Source organism: Bos taurus, chromosome 28 (genome assembly GCF_002263795.3).
Source record: "Bos taurus isolate L1 Dominette 01449 registration number 42190680 breed Hereford chromosome 28, ARS-UCD2.0, whole genome shotgun sequence".
Taxonomy (NCBI): Eukaryota; Metazoa; Chordata; class Mammalia; order Artiodactyla; family Bovidae; genus Bos; species Bos taurus.
The window spans coordinates 6054815-6068480 of NC_037355.1; the positions used below are offsets into that span (position 1 = coordinate 6054815).

General features: G+C 42.3%; 1 protein-coding gene across 2 annotated transcripts in view; it reads right to left on the reverse strand.

The window, feature by feature from the left end:
• The window catches only part of PCNX2 (pecanex 2), a 310678-nt gene that overhangs the window by 178631 nt on the left and 118381 nt on the right, over positions 1–13666 (reverse strand). For both annotated transcript variants that reach the window (XM_002698790.7, XM_005226237.5), the window contains 2 exons: positions 3787–3896; positions 2232–2328 (listed from right to left, as the gene is read on the reverse strand). In XM_002698790.7, coding sequence (XP_002698836.1) covers positions 2232–2328; positions 3787–3896 — 207 coding nt within the window. The remainder of the gene's footprint in view (positions 1–2231; positions 2329–3786; positions 3897–13666) is intronic.

The following is a 13666-nucleotide window of genomic DNA, read 5'->3' on the forward strand; positions in this document are numbered from 1 at the left end:
CCCCAGGCCAAGTGAATCAGAATAGGAGGAAGGGCTGGAAAACTGAGCGTATCATGTTTCCTAGGGACTTCTCATATAAACTAAAATGTAAGGAAGAGGAGGAGACAGACAGACAGACAGGCATAGGGAAAGAGAAAGAGAATAAGACAGCCAGCTGCTGCTGCTAAGTCACTTCAGTTGTGTCCGACTCTGTGCGACCCCATAGTTGGCAGCCAGAGAGAGACATAAAGAAACAAAATCAAGAGGGAAATTTCCTTGCACTAGGAAATAAATGGTATTACATCACAAAAAAACTATAAAAGCTGAATCTTAAAGTCCCTTTAAAATATTATAATTAGATGAGAAATCTTTTCAGAGACATGAACACACACATCATATTAAATCACCTACAAGTTATGTGCTCTACATTGTATGAAGCATTTCAAATAATACTAAAATCAAGTGAGGCAACTCCTAACCCATCACAGCTAATCATACTAATGAAATGCTATCTGTGTATGCTAGGCAAATTTCTCATTGGATTTCATTGTAACTCACAGATTATTTTACTGCAATAAATCAGAAAACATCTTCATCATTCATGAAACCAAGGGGGGAGAGTTATTTCACAGATATCCATGGGAAACTCTTGGGTTGACTCAGGCCACCCTATCACTTCTATAGAAACTAACCTGGGAGTGTGAGTTTGATCTCATCCCTGTAATTTTCCTGATATAAATAATAGAGGTCTGGTTCTTGACACTACATTTGGATGTCAAGTGTCTTCTTTCTTTGTTTGCTGGCCCCTCATCAGTCCCGGAAGCTTCACCTCACCCCCGGCTTTTACGTGTGTCTCAGCCCTAAAATTAATGACACAATTACACAGTGCTGAATGTCAATTATATCTCAATAAAACTGGAAGTAAACATTAAATTCAATAATTAACAAACCCTTATTCCTAGTAAGTGATTTGTGTTTTGATTCCCTGCGGTAACCAATGCTCAATGCTTTAGCTTGAACACTAACCACACTCAAAGACACAGAGGTCTGAGTATGAATTCTTTTAAATGCTATCGTGTTGGCTATAATTCTTGCACATTGTCTCAAAATGGTGAATTGCAATCTAACTCATCTAAATTCAGTGGAACGCACTGAGCACCCCCTAGGCCTGAGGCACTGGTGCTGTGGTGCCTGTGTGCGTGCTCAGTCACTAAGCTGTGTCCAACTCTTTGCACTCCCATGGACTAGAGCCCAGAGACCAGGACAAATGAGATTCATCTCCTGGCTGGAGGAGCTTGCAATCAATATCCCATTAAATGGTTTTCATTTGATCTGTTATTCCTAAAGAAAAAAAACAAATAAAAAAAAACACATACAGGAAAAGCAAGACTGGGAGGCAGCAGACTGCTCCAAGCTCAGTACTCAAGTGGGAGATTATCTAATCAATGAGCTTTGCTTTCCAAACTATTAAGGTTTGTAAGTTGATACCAAAGAGATACACCTGCTCAAAGGGTGTTTGAAACTGCCCCCAAGCCATTTTCCTGGTGAACAAAGAAGCAATATTATTCTTTTACAGCCTTTATTTTCATTCTTCCTTCATTTCCTCCTTCTTTTTCCTCTTCTGTGCTCCAACCAATACGGCGGCCTCTTCCACAAAATCCTAGCATGCATGCTAAGTCACTTCAGTCATGTCTGACTCTGCAATCATATGGACCATAGCCCACCTTGGCTCCTCTGTCCATGGGATTCTCCAGACAAGAATACTGGAGTGGGTTGCCATGCCCTCCTCCGGGGGATTTTCCAAACCCAGGGATAGAACCCAGGTCTCTTACATCTCCTGCATTGGCCAGGTGGGTTCTTTACCACCTGGAAAGCCCCCAACATCCTACCCATAAGCCTAAAGCCCAAGGGTCCCTCCCAAAGGATGCGCAGATGTCAACCTTGAATCAAAATACACAGGAAAGAATGTCAGCAGGAGACAGAGGCAGAAGGTGCAGAGAGGATGCAGTTTGGCTGGACGTTTAATGGGCAAGCTTTATTCATGCCCATGCTGCCTGCTATTTGGGGCCTGTAGTGCGTGGAGCTGTCTGAAGGTGGATCATTTGAATATGCAGGCAAATTGCATTAGATCAAGTGAACACCTGTGGCAGGTGTGCACAGCATCTGCTTTCCTTGAGCAGGCGGCTCAACAGTCTACTCCACACCAAGTCAAGTGATGCTCCCTCATACATTACACAGCACAAATGTCTTACCACGGAATCTTTCATCTTCATGGGCAGAGGGTCTGAAGCTAACTCTTCTAGATTTTGATGTAAAAATTTATGAAACAATTTGCAGTGAATAAAGGACCTGAAAATGGAAAAAATACACAGGTTTTACTTTTCAAAATATGTCCCTTAAAAAAAATACAGAATCTCGGGCCCAACTCTAGACCTGAATCAGAATCTGCAGTGTAACAGGATCCTCAGGTGATTCCCATCATATTAAAATTCAAGAAATACTGCTCTAGTCTAAAAAAAAGATGTGCCTATTTCAAAGTCTGAGGGAAACAGCTTCACCTTTGATCTCACACTCACAAAGGAAAAAGCCAGTGTTCTCTCCTTTAAATTGTTCATAATGTAGAAAAAGAGGAGTGTGTGCAGGTGATCACAAAGACAATGGGTGGATTTTCAAATTCCATCCAGATTAAAGCTGTCCACAGCAGGTATGGGTACCATTGACCAACTTGAGCTAGCTAAGCTCACAGAGATTCTTTATTTCAGCCAGGCCTCAATATGGTAAAATATTTGTTAAGAAAATCTGTGCAAATGATATTTAAATTTTCCGATTTTCCACGTCTTACATCTTGCTGCACCTGACAGCCTAAAATTATCATTTTTTATGCTCCCCCAAAACACTTATATCCGTTTTTATAACTTAAGTCAGTATCTCCCTTGTGTTAGTCCCTCAGTCGTGTCCAAGTCTTTGTGACTCCATGAACTGTAGCCCACCAGGCTCTTCTGTCCATGGAATTCTCTAGGCAAGAATACTAGAGTGGGTGTGCCATTTCCTTCCCCAGGGGATCTTCCCTACCCAGGGATCGAATCTAGGTCTCTGCATCTCCTGTAAATGTGGTCAAATGAGATGGTTGCTACCTCACTGAATTGATTGACTGGTACCCGAAATGATGGCATCACCTGAAGGGTTTTCAGGTCCAAAGTGCATATTTATCAAAGACTTAAAAGATACAAAGAAAGGAAAGATTTGAAGGTATATTTTCTAGTGATTAAGGGTTATTATTAAACACATTTTAAAACTTTGGCACAGACTTCACTTTACATCCAGAGGGCACTGGCCATACTAAGAACAAAAAGCAACAAAACAAAACCTTTCCTTCTAGAGATGCAAGTCTAGTCTCCCCAGGGTAGACTTTATAGTCCTGGCATAAAGGCAGTGATGCCACTTCATGGACCCAGACAGACTACCTGTCAAGGTTGGTGCCTCTCACACAACTCCCCAAGGGAAGGTCAAAGACAGGGCCCGGGTACAAGAGGGTATCTATCCCTGGCTTTGTGAGTTTTACTCCAAAAGCACCAAGGCCAAGGTTCAGTGTGTCCTTGAACTTGACCTCTGGTTTTCATTCATTTCTGGTTAGTCCTGGGTTTCTCCCACCATCACCCAGGGACCAGCCGGTTTAACAGGGAAAGAGTTCAAGCACCCTGAGCGCTGGATGAGAGGGTGATGCTGCAGGGCTAGTGCACAGCTCTGTGTGTATGTGTGTGTGTGTATGTATGTGTGTATGTGTGTGTGCGTGTGTGTGTTACTCACAGGAGCACTGAGGGGTCGCTGCTCTGCCTGCTCAGATGGTAGGAAAGTGCAACCAAGAGGCCACAGAAAGCTGAGAACAGCGCCGGGATGTGCTGCGTGCTCCAGGGTTCCTGAGCAAAAGATCAGAGAGCCAAGTCATTCCATGGCTGGGTGTGGAAGAACAGGATCGCATTCCAGAACTTACATAGCCGGCCCCCCCAAGGTCCAGCTGGATAGACATGGTGCTCTGGGATCATTCCCACCAGTGGACAGGCAAGCACCTGATGGCTCCTGGAAATCTTGCCTGTGAATGTACCAGCATTGATTTTGAGGGGGCATTTCAAAGAAATTGTACACATCTATAAGAATATATTAACTTCATCTTTAATGAAATTAAGTACAGGATTTTTATAAGATGGAACATTAATCACATGTTGCTACTTTTGAATTCAATACAATACTTAATAACAACTATAGAGATTATATTTATTAATATTTATTTAATCAATGGTTTAAAAGGGAGGGAGTGCATGTGAACTCAGTCACTTCAGTCATGCCCAATTCTTTGTGACCCTATGGACTGTAGCACACAAGTCTCCTCTGTCCATGGGATTCTGCAAGCAAGAATACTGGAGTGGGTTGCCAAGATCCTCCTCCAGGGGATTAAATCTGCGTCTCCTGTGGATGTGTCAATATGGCATAAGAAACCAAATCAACTAGTGGACTGAGCCTCAGTGAAGAGAAAAATGGCTCGAAAGGAAAACAGCAAGATACTTCACAATTAATTGGATTATCAGCCCAGATGCCAACAACTGAGGCACTGCACCCAGGGCAAAGAGGAGACGCAGGGAATATGTGTTCCCATTGTGAGCAGCACGGTGATCTGGGACTGAGGTCTCCTTCCTTATAGAAGCATCATGTCTTTTACACAAGGAAGGAAACCTCTGTATATTCAGCCTTTTCAGCCTCCAAGAGAATCTGCTGATGGCTTCCAAAAGCTGGACCGAGGAAAGGACTCCAAGACTGCTCCCTTAAGATTTTGATCCCTTAACTCACCGAGTGCCTTATTTGATAAGGACAAATTGTTCATTTTGCTTAAAATCAAAAATACAAGTGACTGAGTCAAGTGTGCTCAGATTATACTTGTAACTACTCAGATGGGCTGAAGGGGTTAATGTTATACCAGGTACAGAGAAGGGTTTCAGTTTCACAGGTCTCTCCCTCCTAGACATTAAAATGCATTCCTTCTGTCTCCGCCCCAGCCAAGGTCCAGCACCTGGAGAGCAGCATCTAGAAGGAACTGAAGGCACCCAGCCTCTCAGGGGCTGCAGAGCTGTAGCGGAGCAGTCAGGAGACAAGGCAGGCCACTGACCCACCTCCAGGTGTCCAGTCTCCACCAAGGGCTCCTCCAAGCTCTCAGATCAGTGTTTTCAGGGCTGGCACAGGGCGTCTCTGGGGTCCTGAAGGCTCCAGGGCTTCACCTGTTATTTTCCTGATTCTTCCCATCAAGTTTGCCAAAGAATTCCAGAGCAGTGAGAAAAGCATTCTCTGCCTTCCTCTTCTCTTCCCTTTGGAGTCAGCAAAGTGCCCTCTCACCCCCCTTTTCCCATGCCCAGGGACAGGGGTCCTTCCTTCTTTCTCGGGCTGACCCGCTCTTCATGCCCATGAAGTCTTCCTCTTAGTCCACACACACCCCTGACATGGAGGACAGACATCCTCTCTTTTTAAGATTTATTTATTTAATTGGAGGCTAATTAGTTTACAATATTGTAGTGGTTTTTGCCATACATTGACATGAATCCACCATGGGTATACATGTGTTCCCCATCCTGAACCCCCTCCCACCTTCCTCCCCATCCCATCCCTCAGGGTCATCCCAGTGCACTGGCCCTGAGCACCCTGTCTCATGCATCAAACCTGGACTGACAATCTATTTCACATATGGTAATAAACATGTTTCAATGCTATTCTCTCAAATCATCCCATCCTTGCCTTCTCCCACAGAATCCAAAAGTCTTTTCTTTACATCTGTGTCTATTTTGCTGTCTCACATATAGGGTCATTGTTACCATCTTTCTAAATTACATATATATGCATTAATATACTGTATTGGTGCTTTGCTTTCTGACTTACTTCAGTCTGTATAATAGGCTCCAGTTTCATCCACCTCATTAGAACTGATTCAAATGCATTCTTTTTAATAGCTGAGTAATATTCCATTGTGTATATGTACCACAGCTCTCTTATCCATTCGTCTGCTGATGGACATCTAGGTTGCTTCCATGTCCTGGCTATTATGAACAGTGCTGCAATGACATTGGGGTACACGTGTCTCTTTCAATTCTGGTTTCCTCAGTGTGTATGCCCAGCAGTGGGATTGCTGGGTTGTATGGCAGTTCTATTTCCAGTTTTTTAAGGAATCTCCACACTGTTCTCCATAGTGGCTCTACTACTTTGCATTCCCACCAACAGTGTAAGAGGGTTCCCTTTTCTCCACACCCTCTCCAGCATTTATTGCTTGTAGTCTTTTTGATGGCAGCCATTCTGACCAGCATGAGATGGTACCTCATTGTGGTTTTGATTTGCATTGCTCTGATCATGAGTGATGCTGAGCGTCTTTTCATGTGTTTGTTAGCCATCTGTATGTCTTCTTTGGAGAAATGTCTGTTTAGTTCTTTGGCCCATTTTTTGATTGGGTCATTTATTTTTCTGGAATTGAGCTGCAGGAGTTGCTTGTATGTTTTTGAGATTAATTCTTTGTTAGTTGCTTCATTTGCTATTTTTTTCTCCCATTCTGAAGGCTGTCTTTTTGCCTTGCTTATAGTTTCCTTCGTTGTGCAAAAGCTTTTAAGCTTAATTAGGTCCCATTTGTTTATTTTTGCTTTTATTTCCATTACTCTGGGAGGTGGGTCATAGAGGATCCTGTGTGATTTATGTCAGAGTGTTTTGCCTATGTTTTCCTCTAGAAGTTTTATAGTTTCTGGTCTTACATTTAGATCTTTAATCCATTTTGAGTTTATTTTTGTGTATGGTGTTAAAAAGTGTTCTAGTTTCATTCTTTTACAGGTGGTTGACCAGTTTTCTCAGCACCACTTATTAAAGAGATTGTCTTTTCTCCACTGTATATTCTCGCCTCCTTTGTCAAAGATAAGGTGTCCATAGGTGCATAGATTTATCTCTGGGCTTTCTATTTTGTTCCATTGATCTATATTTCTGTCTTTGTGCCAGTACCATACTGTCTTGATGACTGTAGCTTTGTAGTATAGCCTGAAGTCAGGCAGGTTGATTCCTCCAATTCCCTTCTTTCTCAAGACTGCTTTGGCTACTTGAGGTTTTTTGTATTTCCATAAAAATTGTGAAATTATTTGTTCTAGTTCTCTGAAAAATACTGTTGGTAGCTTGATAGGGTTTGCATTGAATCTATACATTGCTTTGGGTAGTATACTCATTTTCACTATATTGATTCTTCCGATCCATGAACATGGTATATTTCTCCATCTATTTGTGTCATCTTTGATTTCTTTAATCAGTGTTTATAGTTTTCTATATATAGGTCTTCTGTTTCTTTAGGTAAATTTATTTCTAAGTATTTTATTCTTTGTGTTGCAATAGTGAATGGAATTGTTTCCTTAATTTCTCTTTCTGTTTTCTCTTTGTTAGTGTATAGGAATGCAAGGGATTTCTGGGTGTTAATTTTATATCCTGCAACTTGACTATATTCATTGATTAGCTCTAGTAATTTTCTGGTGGTGTCTTTAGGGTTTTCTATGTAGAGGATCATATCATCTGCAAACAGTGAGAGTTTTACTTCTTCTTTTCCAATCTGGATTCCTTTTATTTCTTTGTCTTCTCTGATTGCTGTGGCTAAAACTTCCAAAACTATGTTGAATAGTAGTGGTGAGAGTGGGCACCCTTGTCTTGTTCCTGACTTTAGGGGAAAAGCTTTCAATTTTTCACCATTGAGGATAATGTTTGCTGTGGGTTTATCATATATGGCTTTTATTATGTTGAAGTATGTTTCTTCTATGCCTGCTTTATGGAGGCTTTTTATCATAAATGGATGTTGAATTTTGTCAAAGGCTTTCTCTGCATCTATTGAGATAATCATACGGTTTTTATCTTTCAATTTGTTAATGTGGTGTATCACATTGATTGATTTGCAAATATTGATGAATCCTTGCATCCCTGGGAGAAAGCCCACTTGGTCATGATGTATGATCTTTTCAATATGTTGTTGGATTCTGTTTGCTAGAATTTTGTTAAGGACTTTTGCATCTATGTTCATCAGTGATACTGGTCTGTAGTTTTTTGTTTTTTTTTTCATTGGTCCCTACTGCCCTGCCTGGTTGGATGGCATCCCTGACTCATTGGACATGAGTTTGAGCAGACTCAGGGCTATAGTGAAGGACAGGGAAGCCTGGTATGCTGCAGTTCATGGGGCTGCAAAGAGTCTGATATGACTTAGCAACTGAACAAAAACTGCCCTGCCTATAAAGATGCTGAGGTTGCTGACATTTTTATGAAACTAACATGATATTGTAAACCAACTAGCTGTCAATAAAGTAGCTGTTCAACTAGCTGTCAATAAAGTAAAATAAAAATGCAAAGGTTCCCCCCCTCAGTTACCCTGCAAAGCCAGGGTGCTCTCTCCTCTCCTCCAGTGCCCCCGTCAGCCTTATAGGAGGCTCCTGACCTGCCACTGCTTCTGTCACGTGGGGCATGTCCTCACAGCACAGGCTTCAAGGTGAGCCAACATGGATTTGAACCCTAGTCCTGCCAGGGATGAGCTGTGTGGTCTTGGTTAAGTTACTTTACATCTCTGAACACTGTGTTAGCTTGCTGTTCTTCAGAAAATAACACATACACAAGGGTTGCTGCAAGGGTACTTTTCTATACACCTGGCCATTTTTACAAGTTGTTGGTTATGAGAGGTTCAGTGCAGCCTCTACTTGGTGACTGGTACCCAGTGCTCTGTGCCAGACTGTCCTGGGCTGTTTCCTCTCCTTCTATCCACAGTCAGCTGGTCCTAATGTGTTATCGATGCACCTTGCAACACACCCCCAATTGGTCCTTTCCTTTCATTGCATCCAACTGAGTCAGCTGTCCATTGCCTCATTCCAGGGCTATTGTTAACCACTTCATAATGGGAAGATCTAACGATGGTCTCCACATCCCTCCCCACAACACTCCTACTCCATTGACCCCATGATTCATCCCCCTTGTAATAAAAGAGTGGACCTCTTCCCATAAAATGCAAATCAGTCACATGATTGCCCTCAATCAGTATTTTTCAGAGATTCCTATTGCCTACCAAAATAATCTACTCCACAGGAAGCTAATAAGCCAACTAGGATCTGGCCCAAGCTCAACTCTTCAGCCTCCCTCCACACATTTAGGAGAGTCACAGAAGCAAAACCATAAAGATATGTTGCCTCCTGCCCCTACCACCCACCTTCATGTACAACATTTCATCTGCCCAGAGAGCTCTTCCACAAGGAACCAAGTTCATACCCCTCTGCCTGGTGAACTCCTATCCATGCTTCAGTGCCCAGTATAAAAAAGTCCCACCTCGTTGGTGCAATCTCCCTGACTTCCCAGACAAATAGAAGCTTTCCCCTTGCATCAGAACCATCTTTAATACACATCTACATCAGTTTTTAAGATATCTTAGTCCTGTTACTCGTGGGCATGGGTAGGACTTGCCCTCTCAGGATTCCCTGGGAAGGGGTAGTTTGCATCTCCCTTGACCTGTACTTGGCACCAGTGTTACCACATCAACCCATCCTTGAGAGAATGACTACACAATTACAGTTTTCATGATTACATTCATCCCTCTTCTATGACCCCTGTGAAAAAAAATGTTTCAACAAGGAAAGAGGGTGGGGCTGGGAGTGAGTGGGAGGGAGGCTCAATAAGGAGGGAATATATGTATATTTAAAGCTGATTCATATTGTTGTTCAGCAGAAAGTAGCACTACACTGTAAAGCAAATATCCTCCAGTTAAAAAAAAGAAAAAGAAATATTCTTGTGCAGTTCACTACCTTCAATATCACCTTGGCAGAAAGGATTTCAATAATAAACATTTACAAAACATTGTATAGATTTTAAAAAAAGAAAGAAAGAAAGAAAAGAAGGTGAAGAAAATAGATAGCTTAGATCAAATGTGGGCCAGGCAGTGAAATGCCACAGAAATGAGAGACTATCAGAGCAAAGATATCTCATGACCTTAAAACTAATTTTTTTCATTCCAACCACATGCCCAGTGACAGACAATTTATTCTGGAACTTGGGAGTTTCAGTCTCTCTTGAAGGTTCATTCACCCAACATTCACTGGCCACCTTCCAGGTGCCAGGCACCAAGGAGCACAACTCTGCGGAGAACAGCACAGGTGTCGCGGGAGGGAAGAGTATGATAAATTGTGATGAGGAGTGACAGGCAATGGACAGGGAAGTGCCTGGTGCTGGGTGCTCACTGGGCAGAAAGCAGAGGTTCCAATGAGTCCAGAGAGTGGCATTTAAGTGGAGCCTCACACAGAAGAAATGCGGAGAATACTGTCCTTCCCCTGCAGTGGCTTCTGGGAGGACCAAGCTGGGCTCTGGGGGCACTGGGGGTGCATGGAGCTGACCCCTGCCATCCTTGCCTATACTCTTGCTCTCCCTGCTCTGGACACCCACCTGCACCTTCTCCTCTTTCATCTCATACTTGGTCGTTACAAAAACATGGACAAAAAGTTTTCCAAAAGAGAGAAACCTGCTAAACGCCATTTCTTCCCTCTTATTTCTCTGTGCTTGCCTCTTTGCATGTTTAATTCACAATTTCGTGAAGGCAGAGGGCTTCCTTTCAAATGCAGCCCATTAAGAATGCAAAAAGGAAAAAATCACTACGAGGAGGATTTAGTAACCATGACCACGAAAATAACGGTCCCTGAAAGGAACGAGGAGAAACAAGTCAGGGGAATATATGTCAGCAGAAGTGGATTCCAGGCTCATCACTTCCTGGAATGAATGATTCTGTGGAAGGGACTTAGTGGTTCAGCTTCTGCTTCTGTAAAAAGGTGACAATGACATCCTGAAATACCGCTGCAATGCCTTAATGATATTTGAAATGGCCTTCCATGCTGCAAAGTAGTATGCTGATGTTAGTTTTTTATTAATTGGAAAAGAAAGGGCACCCATGATGGATGGTCTTTGCAGACAATAATTTAAGGTGAAACTAAATATACTTAAATAATTAAGTTTACCTACTTTTATTCACCCAATACCCTTATCTAATTCTTCTCTCATTTACTCTCTACTTAATTAAATCTCTGCAGTGCAAACGTGAAAGGACAGCTCCTAGTACTGAGGGACTCTCCCTCTTTAGCGACTAAACTAGCAGTTGGTAGGCAAGAGAACAGGAGGCAAAAATATCTAATGGGAAACAGTGGAGTTAGAGGGGAGGGACATTGCCCCCTTTCCTTCTACTTCTTAGCATTTATCTCAGCTTGTCACTACAGGTCTGTATAAAGATCATTTGATTAATCTGTGATCCCTCCACTGGGTCGAGCCCGTTGACAGCAGAGACTCATGCTTTACTCCAGTGTTTTCTGAACACTCTGTGCAGGGCCCAGGCCCTGAAAGGCCCTTTATAAATATGTATGGTACCAATGCCCTGGATTTGAGCAACTTCCTTATTCTGTGATGCAGACCTAAGAAGAGAACCGCCCAGATCATTTTATTTAGGTATCTACAAGAACACAGAAGGTTGGTTTTTCCCAGTGCAGAGCAGTAGTTAAAAGCATGGGCTCTGGTGCAGGACTGCCGGTTCCCTCTCAACTCTGCTGATTATTAGCACAAAGATACTGGGCAGCCTTTTAAGCCTCAGTTTCCTTTTGGGTGCTGCTAGTGGTAAAGACTTTCCCTGGTGGCTCAGATGGCAAAGAATCTGCCTGCAATGCAGGAGACCTGGGTTCAATCCCTGGATCAGGGAGATCCCCTGGAGAAGGGAATGGCAACCCGCTCCAGTATTCTTGCCTGGAGAATTCCATGGACAGAGGAACCTGGTGGGCAAAGAAGCCACCTGCCAATGCAGAAGACATAAGAGATAGGATCATTTGTTAGATGAATGAACAGCTCTGTGGCCACAGGGACAGGACAGAAGGGACAATATTTCCTTTAACAATGTAAAAATGAGATGACGCTAGAGTGGCACACTTATTCTTCCAAGAAGCAGAGTGAGATGAAGGTTGGCAAGGAGTTCAAATTCCAGGTGTGGCTGTGCGTGTTTTCTACCCCAACCTCAGATCCTCACGCAACTCTTCCCAGAAAGAACCTGGGCTCCCCTGAGCTTGGGCAGACTGCAAAAAGGCAGACCACCTGGATCTCCCTAGGCTTTCTACTGGCAACACCCTCAAGCTCCAAGTTCTCCACCTTGTTCATTTTTTCAACAGATGCAGTTATATCATATATAAAATAGGAGGCAAATTTCTCAGGAAATCATGGCTAGAAAGACTATTTGGATATACACGAGTTCTATTTTCATGTTTAGAATGCCAACATTTGCAAAGCCATGCCATCTTCAGGAAAGATTATTTTTAATTTGGAAGAGGTCTTCTTAAGTGAGAATATCATCCCTTCAAATTATAAATCAAATAATAAAATAGAATGGAAGAGACTCACTCAAAGTGGCAAGATCAGGACCAAGCCCCTATTTCAGTGCACTGTATCTTACACCACCCTAAACACTTCTACAGCCAACTGTGCAAAGCACGTGGACATCTCATGACTTCCCATTTCAAAAGGCTGGGTATCACTATAATTGATAGAAATTCCCAGCTTTTGAGGTTGTTTCATTATTGTATCTCTGCCATTCAAGAGTGTTGGACATCTTTTTAGATAACTGCCTATTTTAGGGTTTGTTATAACACATGGTAGGGTGATAGCCTAAAGGAAGAAGTTATTTGAGAGGGGCTCAGAGGCAGATTTCTAGAGGCCTGACTAAACAGCTTGGTCGCAAAGGAATGAACTTGGGAAGAGCATATTCCAAGTCATGCAAGGGTATAATTCTTCAAGGCTATATAAACCTGCATTCAAGCATGGCCTGGGTATGCTACAGAATGTATATGGCTAGGTTAATTCTAAAGGTACCACTCTAACTCACAGACTTAGAGAATGAATTTATGGTTACCAGGGGCAAAGGATGGGGGAAAGGGATAGATTGGGAGTTCGGGATTGACATGTACACACTGCTATATTTAACATGGATAACCAACAAGGACCTACTGGATAGCACAAGAAACTGCTCAGTGTTATGTGGCGGCAAAGATAGAAGGGGAGTCTGGGGGAGAATGGATACATGTATATGTATGGCTGAGCTCCTTTGCTGTCCAAATGAAACTATCACAAAAGTTGTTATACTCCAATATAAAATAAGAAGTTTAAAATAAAAAATTAAAAATAAAAAAGATTTTAAAAGGTACCACTCTCAAACATATATGAAGTTCACAGGAAGAATTAAGCATGCAGAAAATACACTGAAGGGAAATAACCTTTATGGTTTATCAACCCCAAACTTTCTGCACTGGGAAAAGAGACAGCTGGGGGCCACTGACTCTGAAGATAAAAGTAAAGGAAATAATCTTTGACATCAGCAAGGGAATCTGGATGTAATTTAAGGAAAAACTTCCTGACATTGATGACTCAATAAAGTACAATTAGGGAAACATTAGCATTTCCTTTTCCCAGTTATTTTAAAACACAGATATTTTCCATGGAGAGTTAAGAGGCAAGCTTGCCTGAGAAAGAAGGAAGAAGAAACCTGCTGAAAATGTCTCTTCTTATGCTTTCACTGCATAGGAAAATACTGCTTTAACAGCTCTGAAATTTAACACACACACAACTAAATAAACAAACTGAGAACAAG